At 39.2% G+C, this 24,156-nt stretch overlaps 2 protein-coding genes across 6 annotated transcripts; one reads left to right on the top strand and one right to left on the bottom strand.

The window, feature by feature from the left end:
• Window positions 1–3,437: 3,437 nt before the first annotated feature.
• On the bottom strand, window positions 3,438–7,639 carry LIG4 (DNA ligase 4). Of its 3 annotated transcripts, none has more exons than XM_030952490.1 (2): window positions 7,485–7,639; window positions 3,438–6,943 (listed from the first exon to the last, which is right to left on the bottom strand). In XM_030952490.1, exon 2 carries the CDS (start codon window positions 6,929–6,931, stop codon window positions 4,193–4,195), a length of 2,739 nt encoding a protein of 912 aa, XP_030808350.1. In that variant the 5' UTR covers window positions 6,932–6,943; window positions 7,485–7,639; the 3' UTR covers window positions 3,438–4,192. The 3 variants fall into 3 exon arrangements, with proteins under 3 accessions (XP_030808350.1, XP_030808334.1, XP_030808342.1); XM_030952474.1 differs by having other exon boundaries at window positions 7,501–7,639; XM_030952482.1 differs by having other exon boundaries at window positions 7,262–7,514.
• ABHD13 (abhydrolase domain containing 13) lies at window positions 7,632–18,119 on the top strand. Of its 3 annotated transcripts, none has more exons than XM_030952508.1 (3): window positions 7,632–7,781; window positions 9,473–9,508; window positions 13,702–18,119. In XM_030952508.1, the coding sequence occupies exon 3, from the start codon at window positions 13,737–13,739 to the stop codon at window positions 14,748–14,750; it is 1,014 nt and encodes a 337-aa protein (XP_030808368.1). In that variant the 5' UTR covers window positions 7,632–7,781; window positions 9,473–9,508; window positions 13,702–13,736; the 3' UTR covers window positions 14,751–18,119. The 3 variants fall into 3 exon arrangements, with proteins under 3 accessions (XP_030808368.1, XP_030808361.1, XP_030808378.1); XM_030952518.1 differs by having other exon boundaries at window positions 7,724–7,781; window positions 9,477–9,508; XM_030952501.1 differs by lacking the exon at window positions 9,473–9,508 and having other exon boundaries at window positions 7,693–7,781.
• The last annotated feature ends 6,037 nt before the right edge of the window (window positions 18,120–24,156 follow it).

Genomic DNA, 24,156 nt, shown 5'->3' with positions numbered 1-24,156 from the left:
ATCCAGAATACACTAGTCAAAAGAGGCAAACTCAAGAGAGAAGCTGCGGGAGACCAAGAAGGAAAAAAGCAACCACAAAAACTTAGTGAGACTAGCTGTGTTACACATCTATTTGCTGTCTTTTACTTGAATGCATGTATTTATGCCCCAACAGGAACTCCTACCCAACTGCCTTTGACCAGACAGTTATTGCATTGACTGCAGGTGTAAGATGAGCAGGTTAAAAACAAAGATTTCAGAGAACATGTTGCCTCTGCCTGCTGCTGTTGCTGCCAAAGCAAAGTCTGCTGAGGCTGTAACATATTAGCTGCAGGAGGAAGCTTCCATCTGCAAGAACGTGGAGAAATCCTCCCTCCTCCTTAACATAATCTGTACTGTTTATGTTTGTAAATCTACCATCACAAGAAAGTAGCTGTTACTTCAGCACCCCCAAATCAAGACTAGGCAATCAGATGAAGTGGTTAAATTACTGGAGCCTGTTTTCACTTTCACAATTGGTACAGTTATATATCATCTCAAACTGAAAACCAGCTTTTCTGTTCTTTAAGACATGGCTAGTATTTAAACATTTATACGCAGAACTTAGAGAGTTCTTTCCACTGCTCAGGAGACTGGACAACCTTGATGTTTATGTTCATTGTAACTCAATTTGGTTTATGCTTTAGGTTTTCTTGGTTTGCTTTGCTTTTTCCTCCAGTTTAAGGTGTAGCTTTAAAAGTCATGCTGATAAAGAGAGTCAGCTATACTAACATCTGTTGTCCTGCAAATTAAAAAAAATTAAATTTGCAATGTATATGTCACCACTTGACACTTTGACCATTCACAAGACACCTAAAATCAGAATGAGAAACTTAGTTCAGAGCTGATTCACAGAACAATTGAGGCTGGATGGCACCCTTGAGATCATCTAGTCTAACCCTGTCCAGTTGAAGGGTCAGGTAGAGCAAGATGAAGTTGATTGCACATTGAATGTCACCAAGGATGGAGATTGCACAACCCCTCTGAGTAACCTGTTCCTGTGTTTCACCACCCTTACAGTAAGAATTTTCCTAGTTTTAAGCAAAAGTTCCTGTTCCATTTTGTGCCCATTGACTCTTGTCTTGTACCTTGGCTGCTGATGACAACTCTTCAAGCATTTCAACCAGCTTTCAGTCCACTCTCCTGTCCACTCATCTAGCCCATATTAGCTGCCTATGAAAATACTACAGGAAAGTGTCAGAAGGCTTCCAAAGGCTGAAAAAACATCTACAGCTCTACTTTTCTCCATCAAGCTGGTCTTGTACTATAACAAAACACAAAACGCTGGTGAAATTATAAAAATTTCAATTAGAACCACAAGGACTTCTAGAAAAAATGAAACAAAACAACTTTCTACCTGAATCTATTTCAAAAGATTAATTTGAACTTCATAAAAGCTATAGAAATACCCTAGTTAACTTATTCTAATTAGTACAACTCTATATAGAACCAGACTATGTGAATTCATTCTATTCTGGGAAACACTGAGGATAAAAGAATGAAATATACAATCCCTCACACCATACACACTCATTTTTTGTGTAACAATCCCTTTTTTTCCCCTGGTATCTTATTTCTGGCAACTTTAGTAATGAAAAATGTATTTTACTTTACATACAACAGGGAGAAAGATGAACTGTGGTTTCATAACTTTACATAGTTCCTCTACCCGTAATATTAACAGAATAATAGATCTGAATATATTTTGTCACTAATCTAGTGACAATTGTACATGTTGAAACATTCTTATTACATCAGTTTTCAAATACAATCACATATGCTGTGAACATTAATGTTTGCAGTTTGAACTTAAATTCAACTCCCTTATATATTCTCTCAAGACAATCTTCCCCAAAATTACAAAGAAAGAAAAGCTACATCTGTTAAAAACATCCAAATATAATGCTAAATATATTTTTCCTAAAAGAAAATAATTTTTGGTTGATGCCTTTTACTTTCCTTGCTTCTAGAAAGGAACATGGAGAAACATTATACCTGCAAGCTCCTTCACTGTTAGGTTTGTATAAGTCAAACATACAGAGTTCTCTCATTCCTATCCCCTCACAGCAAAAAATAGTTCCATAAAATTTTACAGGCCCATCTACTGTTTTGTGGTGCAACAGCTGTTACCAGCTGGAGATGATTTATGCTCAGTTGAACTATGTTGAAAGGCATTTCCCTAGTCACCTTCAAACAATCCTTTTTTAATCTTTTCATGACATTTTATAACTCCAAGTCCCTCTTTTGAAAGAATTCAAGCTGCAATTATATGTAGATTGAAAAGATTAAATGGCCTTTGATTGTATTTTAACAGAAAGAGTGACACAAAGTATTGCAAAAACCCCACAAGCAAGCTACAGAGCTTTTTAAGATCTCTCACCAGATCATTGAGATGCCATAAACAGAATAGTACATCTTACCTCTTATTTACTATAGCTGACAGATTTTGACTGATTTCACCTGTATAAGTGGATCTTCTGCTTGTCAAGGATATTAATACAGACTCTTGAAACATACAGATGTACTCTTTCAGAAATGAGTAACTGGAAATTGAGCAACAGGAACGACACAGTTTTTATGTGTTTCACCACACAGATGTACTACAGTAAAAATGTGACAAGCTTTCCACAATTTTTTAATTTGTTTCTGGAAAGGAGTTCACATTCAAACTTCAGGCCCAGATGAACACAGGGGAACAAAAGAAAGGTGAGGATTTCTGTAACAGAAAGAGGCCAGGCTTTCCTTCGCTCATTCAAATCCCTGCTGGCTCAAGGGGTGCTACTGGGCTGCTCCTAGAGGCAGTGTGCTGAGGGAACAGCAAGGCAGACACAAGGCAGGATCCTCACCAACAAAAAGCATGTCCCACCATACCAGCCCCACTCAAGAAAAAGAGCAAAGCAAGCCTGGTGATGGGAAATTTGTGGACAGTGACTAATACATTTTACCTATTGAGTGTATTTCAGATAATAAGGGAACTGCTAATACACTAAGAGATATCAATACAATTCCAATTAGCCAATATTTCAATACTTCCATTAAACCTTTTATATAACGATTCCCAATTCCCTTTACAGGAACTTTTGCATGAACATGACCACAGAAAGCATAGAAGACAGAGGTCAGCTAAAAACTGACTCCGTGTGGCCTGCCTAACTTAATTTTTGTTTGATACCAATGTTGACATAACAAGAGAAAAGGCCTCAACCTTTCTCCCCTCAAAGCTAATGCATGAATTATCTAACAGTAAAATAAGAAATTAAGTTTTATGCTTTTCAAAAGTGACTGCTAACTAAAAATAAATACCAGGCAGACTTTAAAAATAGATTTTATTTAGTAATTGGAAAAATATACATTAAACTGGATATTTGGAAATTAATCCTACAATAACTTAAGAAGCATTTTTAAAAGATAAACTGATGGTTAATTGCAAAAGCCTAGTCCTGTCACAATTCATAGTTAAACTGTAATGAGCACAGGAGGTTATTACAATTCTTAAGTAATTGATTTGCATTTCATATATATTAATTCATTATTACCTCAATGAAAAGCTTTGGTTCTTTTGTACAAAGGCTATTTACACAAAGAAACATGGAGTCTACACAATATCCTAAAATCAAAGTGCTTCTGAGGCTGTGTGGAGCTTAATGCTAAAACCAATGTAAGCAAATTAAAATAGTACAGATCAAGTTTATAAATTACTGAATTCTCTAGCATATGGAATACATACAAAACCAGTCCAGAAAAACCTGAATGTGATTGCAAATCGATAGCTAAATAATAAACAGCAGAATCTCCATAAAATAATAATTATAAATTATTATAAATTATTATCTCCATTTTGAACAATGGAGGCAAGCATTATTAAAGCTAGAACAAACTAGCCAGTTCCAAACATATTTTATTTATGTAAAATTTCAGATCTCTCCTGAGACCTGTTTGTGGATTAAAAGGCTTAAATTATTTATCTTGTGGTGGTTTTTTTTCCTCCAACATAGTTTAGCATCCTCTTGCTTCCGCAAGAGTAAAATTAAATGCCTTCCTCTGATTTCAGCAATTCAGTGTTATTCTTTAGCCAGAGCCAGCTTTAAATATACACTAAAACACACAAAAAATTTAGGACAACCTCACAAAATCCGAGTCCAATTGTGCCTTTGCTCCAATCTTAAAAACTGCTTTAAACTAAGTACTGATTTTCATTTTTTGCGACTCCTTCCTCCACTGAGTGTGTTACCCACAGCTCGGATACAATTTTAAATTTCTTCCCAAATGTTCTCCTGAGTGCTTTCATCTCTTCTACCCGTGAACAATCATCTCCCACAACAACATGGGAGACACCCTCTTCAAGGCGAGAAACTACTTTTGCACCATAAAAACGGAGCTCCAAAGCTCTAGTTGAAAGTGTAGTTCCAGGGATTTTGCTTTGGGGCTCATTAACAACAGCATAACAGTCCACATACATAGTGCTTCCTCTGAATATACCAAGCTGACAACTGCTACACCAATAACGTTCTTCTAGCTCTGCAATCAAGTCCAGAGGCATTGCCTTATTGTCTTTCATTCTTGAGAACACTTCCTTGAGCTGCGCAACATCTGTGTTTGCTGTGTAGCTGTCTCCATAACAATCATACTCACGAGCAAAATGCTCTTTTGTGTCAGGAGACATGTGAATCATAAAGGCTGGTTGCCAAGGCACCAGCATTTTGGTTTGAAAACACTGAAGGAGCCACTCTGCCCTCACCACATCGTATTTGTTGGAAGCAATGATGTTTTTCACTCTGACATTCTCAGCTCCTACAATGACACAGTATGTCTCTGGCCCAGGGTTCTGTACCACACTGCCACCACACTGGGCTATTCTGCTTTCCAGGTCAGACTTTGAGTATTTTCCCATTCCTGTCATAACACAAAACTCAACATCTTCAAATACATTTGAAACCTTGCTTACACTAGAAAGATCAGGAGCTTTAAATTGCTCAGCTATTCCAATTACCTTCCTCACCTTTGAAACAGTTTTCCTTTTTTTCTCATGTGGCTCATCGTACTCATCTATATGAAGGTGCTTAGATGCCAGCTTTCCTTGTGCTTTGCTTCTGAGGTCTTCTAGCATGTCTGAAGTCATGCACTCATACCATTCTTTGTCTTCCCTTATCTTCTCAATTCGGGGGAATCTCAAAGTACAGTCAGTTTTATACATATCACTGTCAACAATCTCAGCTGCCTTGATCTGAACTATGACAGAGTTACAAGGTTCAATGTACATTTCAGGTTTTTCAGCTCCACACAAAATGTTACCAGGAGGGTCCTTCCTATGGTAGGGCTTCCAGTGTTTAGCCAGTTTCAAGCCCAGATCATACAACTCTTTCATAGTATAGCCGGAGCCAACACGACAAATGGAGCGGAAAATGGTCGGCTTTTCATTCGGAGGGGGCGTCTCTGCAACAGCACATAGAAAATGAGACATCATTCCACCACGAGACCCCTTCCCCCAGTAACCACCAACAATTAAAAGGTCCAGCTCATCCATCAGTCCATTGACATATTCTGGCTTGATTTTTAACCAGCCTTCCCCACGTTTGTCAGGCTTGTAGGTGGACATGGGATCTTTCACCATAATTCCTTCCTCTCTGTTATCTATGGCTTCATTTAAAGCATCAACTACTTCTTTTCTTGTTCTGGCACTTCTCTTATGGACAACCTGTATCCTGCCCTTTACTGGGGTAAATACAGTACTTAAGATTTCATATCGTTTCCTTAGTACTTCATGCCCCAACTTCTCATCATTAACCATCAATACATCAAATACACAGAAGCAGGTCTGCAGATCAGAGTCCTCCACCATTCTTTTTATGTCAAATTTGTTTCCTTTTTGCATAAAAGTTTGTGCCTCAGGATTGTAAGCCATCATTTCACCATCAAGAATGCAATTTTGTATATTGCTCTTAAATACATTATGAATAAATGGCGTTAAGGAACCTTCAAGAGGTGAAGCACCAAACTGCTGCGTATAGTCAAACCCATTGCGGGAAAAATACTTGTACACATCCCCATCTTTGTGCATCTGCATACGTTCACCATCCAGCTTGGTTTCTATGTAGAATGTCTGGTTACTCATTTGTTTCTCAATTTGCGGGACATCTGCAATAGCAGCAAGCATTGGTTTAAAGGCAGAAAACAACATGATAGAAACATCACTAAGTGAGACAGTGGGATCATGCAGTTGTCTGCAAACTTTTTCCAAATCGGTAGTAACATTGTGCAATTCAGCAGCATCAGGATGAAAAATTGAAAATATAGTTTGTTGACTAACACCAAGCTTTAGATCCTTTACAATCATTCGGATAAGCCATTTTTGTTCCAGTGCTGTGCTCTGGGTAATTAAATGAAGAAGACTTTTCTTTAACTGACCCTTGTTTTTAGCAGCATTATTGTTAGCAATTGCATCTAAATGTTCATTGACTTGTTCTATTGTCAGTCTGCCTTGTTTTGGGCTCCTAGGTTTTAGCACAAAGTAGGCGATCATTGCAAAATCCCCAGCATCTCCACGTGAGCCCGTAGGCGTTCTGTAATTTAAAAGCTTTGCAGCATCTTTTCCATCTTTTGGTAAACCAAGCAGTTCAATATAGAGCTTTGCAAGCATAGTTTCTTTAATTCCATATGCCATCCTTTCTCTTTCCAACTGTGGGAGAATAAGCCGCATAGCTGGGTAAAAGGAATCTGTGACATCTTTCTCTTTTTGATGGAGTGCATCATGGAATTTCCTCCAGGAATCCAGAAAATCCTTGAAATACTTGGTTTTCTCTGGACGAGTTTTGGACTTCTGTATTCGCTCCAGAGTAGAACAGAGATCTGCAAATGGCACGTGAGAGGCCACCGTTTTTTTAGGAGGAGGCTGTGAAACAGGTGCAGAAGCCATCAGTCTGTTTTTCTGGGAACAAAACAAAATTGCATATTTATAACAAAACAGCATGTTATTCTGTCTAAAAAAAAAAAAACAACTCTAATTAGGATTTACACTTGTTCTCATTTTTCCACCTAAGATCTAACCACTATCTTAAAGGTCGCCAGCTGATTGCTCATTTAACAGGGTCAAACTCAGCAGCGAGGCTGCGACACTGAAACACCGGCATCACTTAGACGTTGGTCTGCAGGGCAGGAGAAGGCACCGCGCTCCCCTCCCGCTGCTGCCCAGGCGGGACCTTTCAGTGCTCGGTGACTTCCTCCTCCGCTTTCCCCGAGAACGCACCCTGCCCCCGACACCACCCGCCTCGGCCTCTGTGCGCCGGCTGCTCCGTGCGGGCGGAGCGAGCGGTGTCCAGCGGTGTGCAGCGGGGCCGGACACGGGCCGCACCCCACACGGCCCAGCACGGCGCTGCCATGGCCACAGCGCGGGGGGAGCGCGCACTGCCCGCTCCGCACGGGACCACACAGCCGGGGCATGGAGAAACGGCCACCCCGGGCAGACTCACAGGGACCCACGGCTACCTGCGGAGCCGGGCACACAACCGGCTTCCCACCGCCCCGGAAGAGGAGGGCCAGCCCGGTGACGCCGCGCTCCTCCCCCGGGCCGGGGCGGGGAACGGCGGCGGAGCCCGGGGCGGGGAAAGGCGGGGAGACGAGGGAGAGCGGCCGAGCTGTGCCCTGGAAGCGGAACCGCGGCTGCCGTGACTTCCTGCCTCGGGAGGAAGGAGCGGTGGTTGAAGTTGTGCGTCGGGGTCTGCGCTGGCCCGAGGCACCGGCGGCGGCCGCCCGGGAGGATGCGGCGGGTGGGTCTGGTGGGCCTCGGCACGGGAGCGGGGCGGTCCCGGCCCCTGAGGCCGCGCCGGGCCGGGGGCGGCGGGGGCGGCCGGCGGGTTTGGGGTCCGGTTTGGGGTCTCGCCGGGGCTAAACGCGAATTTTCCTTGGGGTGGCGGCAGGCGGGGCATTGCCCCGGGCGGTGTGCGGCTCCTGTGCCCGCACGGCGGAACGTGGCTGCCGAGGCGCTGCTCCCGTGACGGCGCCGATAAAAGTTCCAGCAGGTACCTCCCTACGAAGCCCCGCAGACCTTAAGCTTCTTGGCAGCAAGGTCTCGCTCCAGTGTTTGGTTTGTTTCCACTGCCGGATGGAACAATTCCTGCAAATGGGTGCTTGTCGAAGGTGGGGCTGATGGTGACAGTAGTGTTCTGAATGGGCCAAGTGATTGTTTGGAGAAGGCTGAACTGAGTGTTTCTCGTCAGTCAAAAAGGTAGCAATTTAACAATCTTCGAAATTGCTATGTTTTAGCAGCCTAAGTCCCTAGAAAGTTAAAGTTCCAAGTTAAGGTATAGCTAATCTTAGTTTGTTGTTGTTAGGGTTTGTTTTTGGTTTGTTTGGTTTTTTTTTTTTTTACACAGTATCATCGAAATTCGAGACATTGAACCACGATGATACTTTGTACTGTTTGTCAGTTGGGAGGAGAAGTATCACGCGAGTTACGGGGAAAACGTTATCAGTTATCAATATTTGCAACTTGACGTAGAGCTGTGGATGTTTGCTGTTTGAAATAAGCAGGACAAGTGACTCGTTGATTTTAAAACCAGAGCCATGAAATGTGTGACGCTTAAGTTATTCTTACTGTTCTTTTTCCTTTGTTAGGAGTCGCTACTTTGCTGTTGTTTTCCTCTTTTTTTTTTCTTTCTTTTTTAATGAGTGTTTCTGTTGGATTTTAGTACTAAGAAATTGTATTTTTCTGGTCCTTACTAAGCTTGTAGGTTTTCTTCCAGATCAGTTCCCCCTCTGAAACTAAGTTCTTATAGTTGAGGACGTAATATTTCTACTTCCAGAGGTCTTCTGAATAAATATGAGTAAATGTAATGCCTGTGCAAGTCTTGTCTGTATCTGGAGCAGGTAGAGTCTAGGAAAAGGAAGTGGAGACAAACAGATGTCGTTAACTATTTCTTAGGAAATATATTTGATTTTGTTTGTTTGTGTTGAAATCCAAAGGATTGCAGTGAGTGTTAAGACTTAACTTTTTTTTTAAAGCTCTTTAATGAGGAAGCAGCCATTCAGCACCTGATTGTGCTTCTTAGCACTAAGTTTAAAGCTACTTATTCACTAAAAGTTAGTTTTAAGGAGAGAATGTAATGTTTGCTTTTAAGCACTCTCAAGTATAGATGTTATGTTATTGTTATATATGTATATTATTATAATATTACACTATTATCATATACTGTGTTGTGTATATAGTCCAGGACATTTCATTGTGATTCTTGAACTTCATTTTAAGATGTTTTCAAGTTCATCAAATGTTTCAAACAAGCATTCAGCTTGATAGGAGGAGCATGAGAGGCACAGTTTCATTAGTGAAGCAGTTGTAATTTTTAGGGGGTTTGGCTCTTACCACTTCTTAATCTTCCTTTAATTAACAAGATAAACAGTAAATTACATGTGTAACGCAAAACAATTTTACTCAAAATTCATAAATGGAATTGTCTTTCAGGCAGAGATGAAGCCTGGGAAATCATCACATCTAAAGGTAAATGTTTTATGATATGATTAGTGTATGAAAATAATACTGTTTAATATTAAAAATACAGACAAAGGCAAAACAACAGAACCTGTGGCAGATACAAGAGTAATTTCAGCTGCCATTCAAAATGAATGAAAAATTGTTCCCTTTAAATATATTTAAAGTATTATCCCTTTAAGTATTTTAAATATACTCTTGAATTTTTGTGATTTTTTGCAGTTGATAATGGTGTTAACCATTTAAAAGTAGCATTAGGGCAAAATAGAATATTGTTAAAATGCCTTGATCATAAAGAGGTTTTTTTTCTCTAAACTTTTTAGTTTGAGTGATTTGTATTTTCAGTAGCTACCTAATTTTGGGACTTGTAGCTCATCTGATAGAACACAGAGGTCTGCAGTAGTTCCTAGGCTGTGGATTCAACTGTGGAGATGTACAGATACAGGGGAGTGTGTGTATATTAACATGTGTGTTTATCCCAACTCAAAGCTGAAGCTCACCACTTCCAAATTTCCTTTCTGTTTTGAGAGACAATGCAGTTCCATGGCAGTTTAAGCTGAAGGTACAGCAGCAGTCTGGCCAAGTCTTACTTGCATTAGGTCCTAACCTTGAGTTAGGCTGCATTGCTGTTCCTATGTGGCCATGGTTTCCCCAGTAAAGCTTTGTATTTCAGTACTGTCTTCTGCTTGTCTTTTAAGCTTACAAGCATCACCAAATAAATAGCTGTAGGAATTATCAGGATTCCCAAAGGCTTGCCTTTCTAATGCACCTTATCAGAGGGACAAGAGGAAAAATTTATTTTGAATGACCTTATGCTTATTTACCTAGCCTTTTACTTAGTTTAAATAATCTATGATTATGAAATACTGTGAATGCCGTAAAATGGGATGTGACTCCTTGTTATAGGAAAATCTTATTTTCAAAGTTACAACAATTATGTGAAATGCAATGCTGTAATACAATATTTCTTCCCCAAAAAATATTTTTTAGTGAAGCAAGAGTGCCCTCCAAGAACTTAAAAGGGTGAATGCTTCTTGATATAACTGGGACATCAGACAGTTATGGGGCAAGTCCATGACTTGTTGCTGTAGTCCAAGAACAGAAGCAGTCTTGTCTAGAGAGAGGATCAGATTTGTCCGGGTTGGGTGGGTTGGTGGATCTGCTCTGTTTCTCAAATTGACCACATCAGACATCAATACACTCTGACATCAGTCTAATGCACTGTTCTCCCACCCTCATGCCTTTTTCAGATTATTCTGGCTCCCTATTAGTCGTAAAATTAGAGATGCAAGAGAAATGCAACGCATGCTCTTTGTAATTCATGTGGTAGTATATAAGATGTTACAATGTAAACTGCTTGGAAGGTTTATAACAGCACATCCAGTGCACCAGGAGTGGGAAATAAAGACCAAGGAGAGAATTTTGTGTGTGTTGTCTTGCGGTATGTTGAACAGTCTCAAATCTCAGCACTTCAAAAAGTGCTGACCTTACTGATCAGTGAATATTACTATATTAGCTTGCCCATTTTATTTCTATTCTTGAAGTGGAAATTTCGTTCTATTTGTTTCATCTTCTGCTTTCTAAGATAGTGTTTGGAAGGTCTGTTCTTTGAGCTCTGTAGAAAGTGTGGGTTGTAGCTTTATTGAAAATGAGATTATATTGATTTGGCTTAGAGTCTCTTCTAGGCTTGTTTGAGAAACCATCCTTCTCTGCTCTAATGATCTTTTAATTGGTATTGAAAGGTGAGGAGGAACCTAGGAAAGATTTTTATCTTAGTTTCCTGACTAACAAATCTTGCAACAAAATGTGAAGGCCTGGAAATGAATAGAACTAGTGAAGTTTCACACAGCTGGGAAAAAAACTTTAGTAGTAATGTCAATTGTTCAATAAGGCAGAGTAATCAGCTTTATTTAAATATGTAGTGACCATGAAACATTTGTGGCTGTGTAGTTTGCTCTTCCTCTTAACTACTTAGTGCATGTTAAGCTATAGTTGTAGTATGTACTAGCTTTGCAATTCCAGTAGCTAAATATTTGTGTATACTTATATATATATACACATATATATATACAACTATACCTATATATGTATATATATCAGAAGTAATCACACAGTAGCACTATCTCAGTAGTATCATATTTTGATAATATTATCCTGCTGAAATAAAAATAGAAGTGATGCCCTTCTCATGAAACTAACATAGCTTATGAAATCAGCTGTGAGTATCCATCTCCAAATAATAATCCTTAGTGTATGTGGGATAGCCATTGCAAAACTTCATCACTTGAAGTGAGATTTTTATTAATTCTTTGTCTCTTAGTAGTTTTGTTTAACAGTGGGTCTCTTACTCTTGTGACTGTCTTGTTGAGAAAACATTTTTGGAGTTTCTTTCATTTTGTAAGAAAGTCAGCAAAATGTTGAATAGTGTAGGTAAGGAGAATGGTTTTACTGTCTCATTATCAATGTTCTTATAGTCCTGAAGTGTAATGCAGGAAATATTTGTTAACTTCTTTAGGAAATTACCTTAGAACTTGAAGTAGCTACTTCATATGTCTTCTAATAATAGCAAGTTTTTTTCAAGGAAAATGGATCACAATAATTAAATTTTCCTATAGACAGTATTTGTGCATACTTGGATATGGATAATAAACATGAATTTAAAATAATATAAGAGAACAAAGTTGAGATAACTGCTCTTTTAGACTACTTTATATTTCACCAGTTTTATGTGTTTGGAGTAGATACACTATATAAAAGCTTAATATCACATTGGGTTTGGTTAATATGTGAATTTTAAGATGTGACATATTTATTTTTATTTCTGATTTATTTCTAATTTTTGCATAAAATAGAGATGGCAGGTTTTCCTGGTCAGATTGGGTGCTTATATCTGTGAAATGCAAAGGCTGAAGCTGCAGAGGTCACCTTTTACCAGTCAAGCCTAACAAGATGGCTGGTGTAAAATGTTTGGATGCATCTCTGCATGTCAAACTCCTTTGGAGTTTGAATTCAGATTATTGCTGTGCTATATAATTTTAAGACATTATAACTTTGTGTCAAAAGTGTACCTATTACATGTTCTATAGCTTAGAGCATGTAATGCTCTTAGTGTTCACACTAAGAGCACTAATCTTAGCGTCCTCAAACAGGTGAGTTTGTGTTGTCCCTTCCAGGTAGTATGATTATTCAGTTCAGTGGTGACTAAATGGATCACTGTAGTTTTTGTGTAGGTTTGGCATATGTTTCCATATGAACCAGGAGTGAATACTGCGAGATCGTGTATGGATGACGGGAGACATAACTTTTGCTTGGAAAGAAGGTTTAATCCATTGTTGTTAACATAACTCTCTTTATTTTATGCTCTGTGTGTGTTTTTGTCATGAGTCTGTTTTCATGTTTGGTATTTTCAGCAGCGCTTTTCATTGACCAGAGAGTAATGTAGTTAATGGACTGTTTTCAGTAGTCTTGCATGATGATTTAGTTTTCCATTCAGCTAAAGACTTAATCCAGATTACTGATCTGAGAGTGGAAAATTATTGTTAAAAATCAGAAGCAATCAGAATATAGCAAAAAAAAAAAACCTGTCATAAATGTAACTACAATGTGGTATCTTAGGATAGAGGAGTCTCTCTCTTCTGAGCAGTTCAGGTGTTGCTCTGTAGCCAGAGTTGATTGAGATGCTGAAAGACAGCCACTAACCCACAGCAGTGCTGGGATGTGTAGTGAGCCTCCACTGGCTGCAGAGTGACGTGCACAGGCTTACTGCATGCTACTTAGCAACTTAGAAATAAAAGCTATTTTCGTTTGTGTTCTCTGAGTTCTAGAGTTACTTACATGAGCAGCTTTGACAAACTGGTGATACAGTCTGTATGGTTGTTCTCTTGCTTAGTAGGAAAGTCTGAGGGAAAGCAGAAGTTACTGTGGTCTCACTCAACCAGTCTTGTAGTGCTGTTAATGGACTGCCTGCAGAAATACTGTAAATGGGATTTTGAAGAGTTCTAAAGCCTTTCCTTATGATTGCATTTCTGCTTGTTTTAGAGAGTCAGATGGTTTCCAAAAGTTCAAAGGGAGTTTGCCACCAAATTTTCTGTTAATGCTCCAATACATTGACTTGCCATTAATCTTCTGCAAGTACAAATGCTTAAATTATTACCTTTTTATTTTTCCTATATTTATATGTATACATTTGGGTTCTTTTTCAGGATTTACTTGGAGTAAAAGATCACTGACTTCTACAATGGAAAAATCATGGATGCTTTGGACCTTTGTTAAAAGATGGCTACTAGCTTTGGCTTCCTGGTCTTGGAGTCTCTGCCGTATTTGTCTTTTGCCCTTGATAGTGACTTTTCACTTGTACGGAGGCATTATACTCCTTATATTAATATTTGTATCAATAGCAGGTATATTATATAAATTCCAGGATGTTCTGCTTTACTTTCCTGAACAGCCCTCTTCATCACGCCTTTATGTTCCTATGCCTACTGGTATACCACACGAAAACATCTTCATCAAAACCAAAGATGGAGTTCTTCTCAATCTTATTCTGCTGAGATACACAGGGGACAATGCAGCGTATTCTCCAACCATCATTTACTTTCATGGGAACGCAGGCAACATTGGCCACAGGTTGCCAAATGCTTTGTTGATGCTGGTAAACCTGAAAGTGAACTTAATTCTGGTCGATTATAGAGGGTATGGCAAAAGCGAAGGAGAAGCAAGCGAAGAAGGCTTGTACTTAGATTCTGAGGCTGTCTTAGACTATGTGATGACTCGGTCTGATCTTGATAAAACAAAAATTTTTCTTTTTGGCCGTTCCTTGGGAGGAGCAGTAGCTATTCACTTAGCTTCTGAAAATTCCCATAGGATTTCTGCCATCGTGGTGGAGAACACCTTTCTTAGCATCCCATACATGGCCAGCACTTTGTTCTCTTTCTTTCCGATGAGGTATCTTCCGCTCTGGTGCTACAAAAATAAATTTCTATCCTACAGAAAAATCTCTCAGTGCAGAATGCCTTCTCTCTTCATCTCTGGGTTGTCTGACCAGTTGATTCCACCAGTTATGATGAAGCAACTTTACGAACTATCCCCAGCTCGGACTAAGAGATTGGCGATATTTCCTGATGGAACTCACAATGACACTTGGCAGTGCCAGGGTTATTTCACTGCACTTGAACAGTTCATCAAAGAAGTAATAAAGAGTCACTCCCCTGAAGAAATGGCGAAAACATCATCTAACGTAACAATAATATAATTGATATTCTTCTTTGGGGTGGAGTGGGGCAAGTACCTGCACTGTACCTTGATTTGTGATAATTGGTAAAAGAATGTCTGTTTTTAAATGTATGTCATGTCTGTACTTGCCTAAAGAGTGAAATTAAACTTGGAAAGGTCTGACATTTTATTAAGGTGTTCCAGATAACTTTTACATTTGCAGCATTGTAAATGAACCATTTTATGTCTTTCTCATACTTTTTTGGTATCTCTGTCCATATATTCCACTTGTTTGATATGTACAACAGATGCTATTAAAGAAAATTGCTACAAAAGTAGTACAGAATGTATTTAGAACAACGGGAGGCTCTTCGGTATTCACTGCTGTATGTGTGAGCTTTTTGGACAGCCATGGTTAGCACAATGATTACTTACTTCTCTTAAAAGTTTATTTAAAGTGTGCCATGCATGAGATTAGTGTTTTAGTTCTTGAAATTTTATATTATGCAAAGTGGGAAGACTTTCATGCGCTAAATAATATAAAATAACATAAATGGTAGAGTATACTTGCAGGTATACTATCCTGGGTTATTACTGGTTTCTATGGTTATGCAAACTTATATATGTCAAACTGCAGTTGAAGATGAAAAGATACTTTCCTTATTTTCATTTGCTGTTTGTATTATAATAGTGCACAGAAGGTTGTATGTGCCTGACATTGTGACTTCAGGATTTTACCCAGGCAATTTCTGTATAGGAAATAGAACTAACTTTTTCTGAAAGAGATCAGTGCAATCTAAGCTCCTTTCTGCCTCGAGCTCTCCTCACTAATGCACAGGCAAACTATTTGGTAGTACTAGTCTGCTTGTCCATTTGAGGTGATAATTCTTAAGGCAAAATGGGTGGTTATACAAGATAAAAGTAGGTTTTTGTGTTCATGCTTTTACACTGGTGTAGTTAAATGTTTGTGCCCTTTACTTATACCTCATAAAGAAACAAATTCAAATAATTACCAGTGATCACATGATTAGAGATACATGTGTACTGTTGCTACAGTAAGGATAATGAAAACGAGCAGATAGTCCTAGATGGTCCTGTCATTGAGGGTAGGGAGGCTCTGCAGACACTGATTGACTGGAGCAACAAGCCCAGGCCCACGGCATGAGGCTCAGCAAGATGAAAGGCTGGGTCCTGCACTTGAATCACAACCCCAGGCAGCACTACAGGCTGGGGAAAGAGTGGCTTGAGAGCTGCTCAGCAGAAAAGAGACTTGGAGATGCTGGTCAACAGCTGCCTGGATGTGAGCCTGCAGTGTGTCCAGGTGGGAAAGAAGGCCAATGGCATCTTGGCCTGTATCAAAAATAGTGTGGCCAGAAGGATCAGGGCAGTGATCCCTGTACTTGGCACTGGTGAGGCCGCACCTCAAGTCCTGTGCTCACTTCTGGGCCCTTCACTACAAGAAAGACATGGAGGGGCTGGAGCCCAGAGATGGGTTACAGAGCTGGGAAGGGTCTGGAGCACAAGTTCTGTGAGGAGCAGCTGAGGGATATGGTGGTGTGTGATTGAAAGAAAACGTGGCTCAGGGGAGACCTCATTGCTCTACAACCACTTGAAAGGAGGCTGTAGGAAAGTGAGGGTCAGCCTCTTCTGCCATGTTTCAAGACAAGGATGAGAGGAAATGGCCTTGCATCAAAGAAGGTTCAAATAAGATATTATAAAACAAATTTCACTGAAAGAGTGGTTAGCCATTGGACTAAGTTGCCTAGGCAGGTAGTGGAATGATCCAGCAGCTCTGGAATCATTCAAGCCATCTGGATGTGGCACTTGGGGAAATGGTTTAGGGGTGATTATGGTTGTGTTAGGTTGATGATTGTACTAGATGACCTTGAAGGTCTCTTCCAACCTTGATGATTCTGTGATCAAAGACATGCTGTTAGCTTAGTTTCTAATGGAATGTGGGAACTGTTTAGATCTCTTCTGCAGGTTTCATTACTCATCTGCTGCAGCTGAGTTTGCCTCTTCAAAATATTTTTTTTAATAGAAAGAACAAATTGGAAAATCTTCCACACAATCTTTAAAGTTGCCCTTTGGATTCAAATTTTTAAGTAAACTTTTCTGCCATGTTGTCCTGATTCAGAAAAGCATCACAGCACACACTTAAAATCTGTTTCCTGAGGGACAGTCACATTTTAAGCTTGTGCTTAAGTTCTTTGGTTGAATAAAACTGCTTTCCTGAACTGGTGCCTTAATGGTTATGCCTCCTAATGGAATTATAGTTCTTACCTACATATGGGTAATGGTTGTCAGCAGTTTGTAGACAGGATGATACATCTTTTCATAAACATGATTTTAAAAAAAAATAAACATTCACATACCAGAAGTTGCTGCTTTCTCTGGTAAGTATCTTTTGTGATAATACTGTTAAGGTTTTCGTAGAGTTGGTAAAAAAATACTATACATCTTTGTGGATCTATAGACATAAAAACATAGAGCATACTTTTCAATCTGAGTGAAACCAAAACTATCTTTTCAGCCTTACAGTGGTGATGGTTTTTTTTCCTTTTGGGGAGAGGGGTACTTGGGCACGGTATATTGGTGTAGTTTGACTGGGGGCTGGGAGATGAGGCTGTGTTTGTATTGCAGAAAGGAGTTGAGAGATGTCACATTGCCTTTCCCTGATGTATTCCCAGTGAGATGGAAGCTGCTTGCATAGATTGTTTCACCTACTTCACAGTGCTTTAGAATAGAGGTGGAGGGAGAGAAGGAAAATTAGCAGTGAAATAGTGCTTTTCTAAAATTCAGTTGCTGAAGCCTAAAGAGTAGATTAATTGTTGGAGACAGAATGAAGAGAAATTAATTGTTTCAGAAGTTGTCATATCTTGACATTAAATACCATTGGGCACTGGGAGGGGAGGTATTCACAAAGCATCAGTTTCTAAAGTAACATGACATTTAACCCCACTTGCCACCAATCAAAACAAAACTCTCAACCCCAGAATACCCCTAGTATTATGTGGTACTTGTATGGTAATGAAGTATTCCTGTTTGAGCACACAGTTGCTAAGACAAAGTCAAATGCGTAGTGTTAGATTATGGCAATCTGAGACTCTTCAAAGTGGGCTGTATTTAAACATTACTTTTTATTATCAAGCCATATATGTTTTCTCTATATTGTCTGCAGGACATAAGTATGAAACTTTAATTTTGCGGGTATTGTGTGTGAATTGACACAATTGTCATATATGCATCCTTTAAACTTGTGTGGTTTCTTCCACCTTCCACATATGCACAGTTTTGTTTCTCACTTAATGGGTTGGCCCCATATACTTGTGAATGAATGTTGTGCTATTTTTCGTTGCATTGGTTATGAAGGAAAATAGGAGGGAAGTGATGTTTTTATGCAAGTATTCCACTGCTCTGCATACAATTCCTTAAGGGAGGGAGGGAGAAAGAAGGGGGAGGAAACTTGTTCTGACAAGTGAAGACTTGTTTTTGTTTCATGGACTGTGTGATGGATACCACAGTTATCTGCTGCTAAAAACTGAACTGCAAGCAACATAGTAATAATAACTTTAAATTGCCAAATGGTGTGTTATGATACTGTTACATTTATTTTATTTAATACCATTATATGTTTTCCCGTAACAGTTATCCATTTGTGTATAGATGTTTCCCAAATATTTGTCCTGTAGATATAAATTTCTAGTTTGGGAAGAAGTTGAGTTCTTTTCACAGGTTTGTAAGAAAGCCTTAGTTTAAATATGTTTATTAAAGGAATTTTCTGTTTTATAGGAAGAAATTTAAGTTAAAAAAAAAACTAATGTGAAAACAAAGTTCCCAGGGAGGGGTCAGGAGTTCAACAGCTGTAGCAGTAGAATATGTAAGAAAACAAAACCTTGTGGGTGCACACATTGTGGTTTTAATTCGTGGAAATACTTGAGGCTTCCTACTAACCCAAGTTTACATTCCCAGAATTTGTTTCTGAACTGTGAAATGCTGAGAGATAAGCTGTGCTTTCTTCTGGAGAAACATTAACTGGTTTAGCTGCCCTCATGTCCATTTCTCAGGTAAAATTAGAAATAGAGCACAAATGCATTTGGTAGGCTATGGACAATCTGTCAGCTGAAGGGCAGAAGGATTAACTATTTATACAAAATATGCATATCAGCATCTCTAAGCTAATAATTGGGTCACGTTGGATGTTCACAGTGAAGAATGCGAGGCAGAATTGAGAGTCCAAGGTATGGTCTTTTCTGTTAGCAAAAAGATGCAGATGTACCTCCATTTGTATTTCATCAATTCTTGAAAAATACATTTTTATTTTTGTTAATGACAGGCAATTTTGCTAGGGGCACTTCTGCCAAATATAAAACCAGTGCCTCTTGCATGTAGTGGGATCAGCCTAATGTATCCCATTAGGTATAATTTGCAATGCCATCCTGCTTGTATAATTTAGAGTAGAACCACACAGAAGTGTAAATAGAGATAGCGTATTGAAGTTCTAAATAACACTTATGTTTTGAATTCAGAAACAGTCACTGATTATGAGATGCAAGCTTTTTATTTGATTTTTCTTTAATATATAGTTAAGCCAAAACTGTCTTATGAAATATTCTTAAGTTTTGTAGACAAAGCATAAATGTTATTGTATATGTGCTAATTGTGGCAAAGTTTTACATTATCATTCTAGTTGGTTTTTACAATAAAGTTAATTTTACAAAAAACACTTTTCTATTTTTATGTACTGACATATGCAATAAATTGATACATTAAAAGTGCTGGTAATGTCTTATTCTAGTTTGTGGCCTGTCTTCAGTGTGTTTTCATGGTAACAGATCAACCCCAGATCATTTTCAGTCACTAACTAAAGCCAGAGCACATGGACTAGGCATCTGCATTGTTAGATGTGGCCTTTGTGGAAAGCTATTACATCAGGGGAAAAAGCATATTAACAAATACGTTTCTAAGCTTTGTCATGTATCCTCACTTTCAGCAAGTGTTAGTAAGTAAAACTGGTACGTGATGGCTCTCCATCACTTTCTAACACGTTTTGCATTTCAAAATTTCTCTGTCTGGGGATCTGAGAGATGGTCTAAGTATTTATGTCCATTAGAAAGTATTTTGAAGTGTTTCTGACTTGTTTTACCACTATTTTAAATACCGATTTTAAATCCTATAATGCCACTCAGATTTATAGTTAATTCCTACAGTTGGAGTGGGATACTCAGTCTGAAGCAATTTCTACTTTCTTACAGAGAAATGGATTACTATGCTTATATCACCTCTGCTCCCATTCGGCATGGTTAATATCAATTAACCATGAAAATAAGCCCAGAAAATACGGGCTTACTGCTGTCTTTTATGAAGCTGCAAAATTTATGTCCTCTCCTGAATTACTGCAAGGCTTATAGTTAAATTTTAACACAGTACCTAGGAAACAGGGCTGTGGGTGGGGGGTGTAGGTGTGGTACATTTGGACATTCCGTTCATGATACCTATTAATGTGGAATGAAAAAAGAAAATTCTAATTTTTGTAAAGGAAAAAATGAAAGTACAGGAACAACTCCAGATTTGGGTCCTTCATGCGAATATTGCCTTGAATGAGAGGCAGGTTGCTGTCTTGTGAGCTATGTCACTAAAACTTGCTTGCTCAGTAGTGGTCTGGAGAACACAAGGCTTGCATTTGCTTTCTCTTACTTGAAAATTGATAAGCAGCTAGGCTACCAAGTGCAGCACAAACTGTCTCTTGGAATGTTTCATTGTCTTCATAGGTGGATATAGGCCTTCAATATCGGGCAAAACACCATATTTTAATTTTCCTCTGAATTTGCAAGTACTGTTTAAATCTGTAGTAAACATTCATGTACTGTAGTAAAAATTCATGAGGGCACATGAACATCTAAACTAAAACTGGAGCAGCCCTGCTGAGAAGGACTTGGGGGTGTTGGTGGCTGAGAGACTGGACATGACTCAGCCATGGACATTCACAGCCCAGAAAGCCAAACATGTCCAGAGCTGCATCCAAAGCAGTGTGGGCAGCAGGGGCAGGGAAGGGATTCCTCTGCTCTGCTCTGCTCTGCTCTGCTCTGCTCTGCTCTGGTGAGACCCCACCTGCAGTGCTGCACCCAGCTCTTGATTCTTCAGCACAAGAAGGACATGGAGCTGTTGGAGGGAGTCTAGAGGAGGGCCACCAATCTCATTAGAGGGATGGAGTACCTCTTCTATGAGAAAAAGCTAAAAGAATTGGGCTTGTCCAGCCTGGGAAAGAAAAAGTTTTGGGGTGACCTAATTGCAGTTTTACAGTACCTTAGGGAGGCTACAAGACAGACAGAGAGGCTTTTACAAGGTCATGTAGTGACAGGATTAGAGGGAAAGGCTTAAAATTGAAAGTGAGTAGATATAAATTAGATATTTGGAGGGAATTCTTTGCTGTGAAGGTGGTGAGGCACTGTAACAGGTTGCCCAGAGAAGTTGTGGATGCTCCATCCCTGGAAGTATTCCAGGCCAGGCTGAATGAAGGTCTCAGCAACTTGATCAAGTGGAGGATGTCCCTGGCCATGACAGAGTTGTTGGAACAAGACGATCTTTAAGGTACCTTCTAACCCAACTCTATGGAATGAAATCCAGACCAAAGGCTTGCTGTCTGTTAAAAAGATTCACTACAGACAGATAAGGTTTTAAGAAAATGCTGAACCATTGGCTTAGCAAAAATTATTTGCTCCAAAGATATTGAACATGCCTGGGCTTTTAATCACTTGTTGGACCCTATTCAGGATCTTTTAGATTTTGTACCGAGTTCTGCCTCTGTAAGTAGATAGGAAGATGCACTGATTACTTTCTGGATTTGTTTTGAAAACATTGATGTGATTAATTTGTTATGCTTCAGCTTGGATGGGGGCAGAATAACTTTTGTATGTCTGGGAAAAACAGCAATTTTTCTTTCTCTGAAAGGCAATGCAGCTTAAGAGCAGGCTTGGTTTTACTGTATTAAAGAACATGGTTTCACTCCCAGCTGGAGATGCATATTTAATAATGTGAAGCAATGAGCTGAATAATGCAAATCTGCAAGGTGGCTGACAGAAATGTATGTTCACATACCAAGTTCAGAGAGATGTTGCTGCTATTTGACGAGTAACTAAGGAACTGATTGTGCTGCTTGAAGGCAGAAAGAAAGGAAGTTCTACAGCTGGTTTGAATTACACTTAATGTCCAGTGTAGGCTAACTATTTACAAAAATTCAAAGGGAAAGGTCAGGCAGAGAACCCTTTCCTGTCTGTCCTCTAGGACTCAGGGACAGTGTAGCAAATACAGCTACGAGGAAATTTTGAAAATACTTGAATCCTTGTCCTGTGCCCCCTATTGAAGGTCTCCAGACTGTAGCAGCAGCAGAGCAGCCACTCCCACATGAAGGGCCATGGCTCCGTGTTTATCTTGTTATCATACAAAAGCATTTTCAGCCCATCTGTGCAAAATCTGTTAAGTTGCATAGTGTCAAAGAGGTGGAGAAATGCAGTTCTCCATGTTGCTGGATAGCAAAGCCGGTGAGACTGTAAGAGGAGTGGGCTTCAGCTGTATGAGAGGGCTTCTTTTTCCCTGGGCAGTAAGAAGCAATTGCTGTAACATCATGGGGGGGGGGGGAAGGGGAGGAGAGGAGGCTGGCATTAAGCCGCTGTAGTATATAAATCCTGGGTTGTCTTTTTATATTTTTCATGTTTTTAAAATTATTTTCCAGCTGGTTCTGCTGCATGCTTTGAAAGACACCTATAATAATTGTTTTTCCTTTCTGTGTCAGTTCCTCTTCTCTTTGAAAGCACTGTAATAACCATGTAAAAAGTGACAGTGGCTGCAAGTCAGATGTAGGTTTACTTTGTGTAGTATGCATTTGGACCCAAATTGCCTAGATATCTAGAGAAGTAATATATTGCAAGGAATGAAACAAAGATGGCATACCTAAAATATGCAGACACATTTGTGTTATCCTCGGCAATTTTGAAATGTTGACAAAAAGAGAAAATATTACCCTTTTTGCCTCAGAAAAATCTCATGGAATTTTTTGTTTTCCTTTTAACCAGATAATTTATCAAATAAGGCTTAAACTGTTTGTATAACACATCCTTTGCTTGAAAGGTATTCAACAACTTCCTAGAAGTTAAAATAATAAGATGTAAGATATACTTATAAGATATACACCACAGGAGTGGAGTATCCAGAAACAGAGTGCTTTTGGGATCCATTTGTGAGGCAGGATTTGCCTGGATTTGCTACTGTGTAAGCTGTAGTTAATGGCTGAAAGAACTAATTAGGTGTTCTTGAAGGGAATTTGTACTGTTTCAGAGGGGTATCTGTGAATACTCTTACATACAGATCTCTTTATTAGCAGAAAACTATAATACAGGATTTATTCTGATCTTCCCCAAAATAGTCCTCCTGTTTTGTCCATCTTCAGAAAGGACACGAAATTAAGTGGAAAGTTTCAGAATGGAACCTTAGCCTTTTCTGTGCTCTGCACTGTCTTGTGTGGTAAGGCGAGATAGCGTGGTCTCTTTCTTGGAATAACCGCAGGGACCATTTTGCGGCTGCTTCAGAAGCATGTGAAGCTGGACCCTTGCCACTGGAGGCGTACTTTTAGTGCCGCCTTCGACACACTTGCCTGGATCTCTGGGTTGCAGCATCTGCACAACCTCCTTTTTAAAAACAGAACATTTGTTTTGAAGTAAACTTTGATGTTTCCTCAATAAATTGGGTTTTTACGCAAGACTTCACAGTCATATCAACTGCTTCTCTTTTGTGCATTGAACTTCGTTATGGGTTTTTCCTCTCCCACAAAGAAGATGCTTTTGTGGTTAAAGTACATAACTGGATTTCAGGAAATCAAGAATTCAGTTTCTGGTTAAACCACAAATTTCCTGTATGATTGGTTGCTATCTCTGCCTTGGTTCCCCACCAGATGTAATGTTGATCTTTTATAAGTTTTCAGATTAGCAGGACCCATCTTTATCATTTAATCTGATCCTCTGCATAATGGAAATGAAAAAAAAAAACCTTACTTACCTGCATAAAATTACAGGGTTTGTTTCTGCTGTAACATCTTAGAAATTTTAAACAGCCTTAATTTTGGGTTCAGGAACCCTTAATAATGGGTTCAGGAACCCATTTTCCTGTCTTGTAGTGAAACATTCTCACCTTTAAGCATCTTCAGTGGTAATGTGTTGGGGTTTGGTTTTCATTTATTTATTATTTTGAATTTACCTAAATTTTTAATCTTTTTCCTGGAAGTAAAGGACTTGGTTAACTAGAATTCTTAGACTAGCCAAGGCATTTCTTAATAGTTTTTCTTGGCTAAATGAAAGAGGTTTTTTAGTCAGTTAATCTGAATGTTCAACATAGCTCATACTTTGGGTTAAGGAGACACTGGTGTATGCACAGATCATGTACTATGTATGCAA

The sequence above is a fragment of the Camarhynchus parvulus genome, chromosome 1, assembly GCF_901933205.1.
Source record: "Camarhynchus parvulus chromosome 1, STF_HiC, whole genome shotgun sequence".
Lineage (NCBI taxonomy): Eukaryota > Metazoa > Chordata > Aves > Passeriformes > Thraupidae > Camarhynchus > Camarhynchus parvulus.
The sequence above is the reverse complement of the archived record's forward strand: the minus strand, read 5'-3'. Positions and strand labels throughout refer to the sequence as shown.

What these genes read in the sequence shown, in the direction of transcription:
- LIG4 (XM_030952490.1), bottom strand. Translation starts at nt 6,931, where the DNA reads ATGGCTTCTGCACCTGTTTCACAGCCTCCTCCTAAAAAAACGGTGGCC.
- ABHD13 (XM_030952508.1), top strand. Translation starts at nt 13,737, where the DNA reads ATGGAAAAATCATGGATGCTTTGGACCTTTGTTAAAAGATGGCTACTA.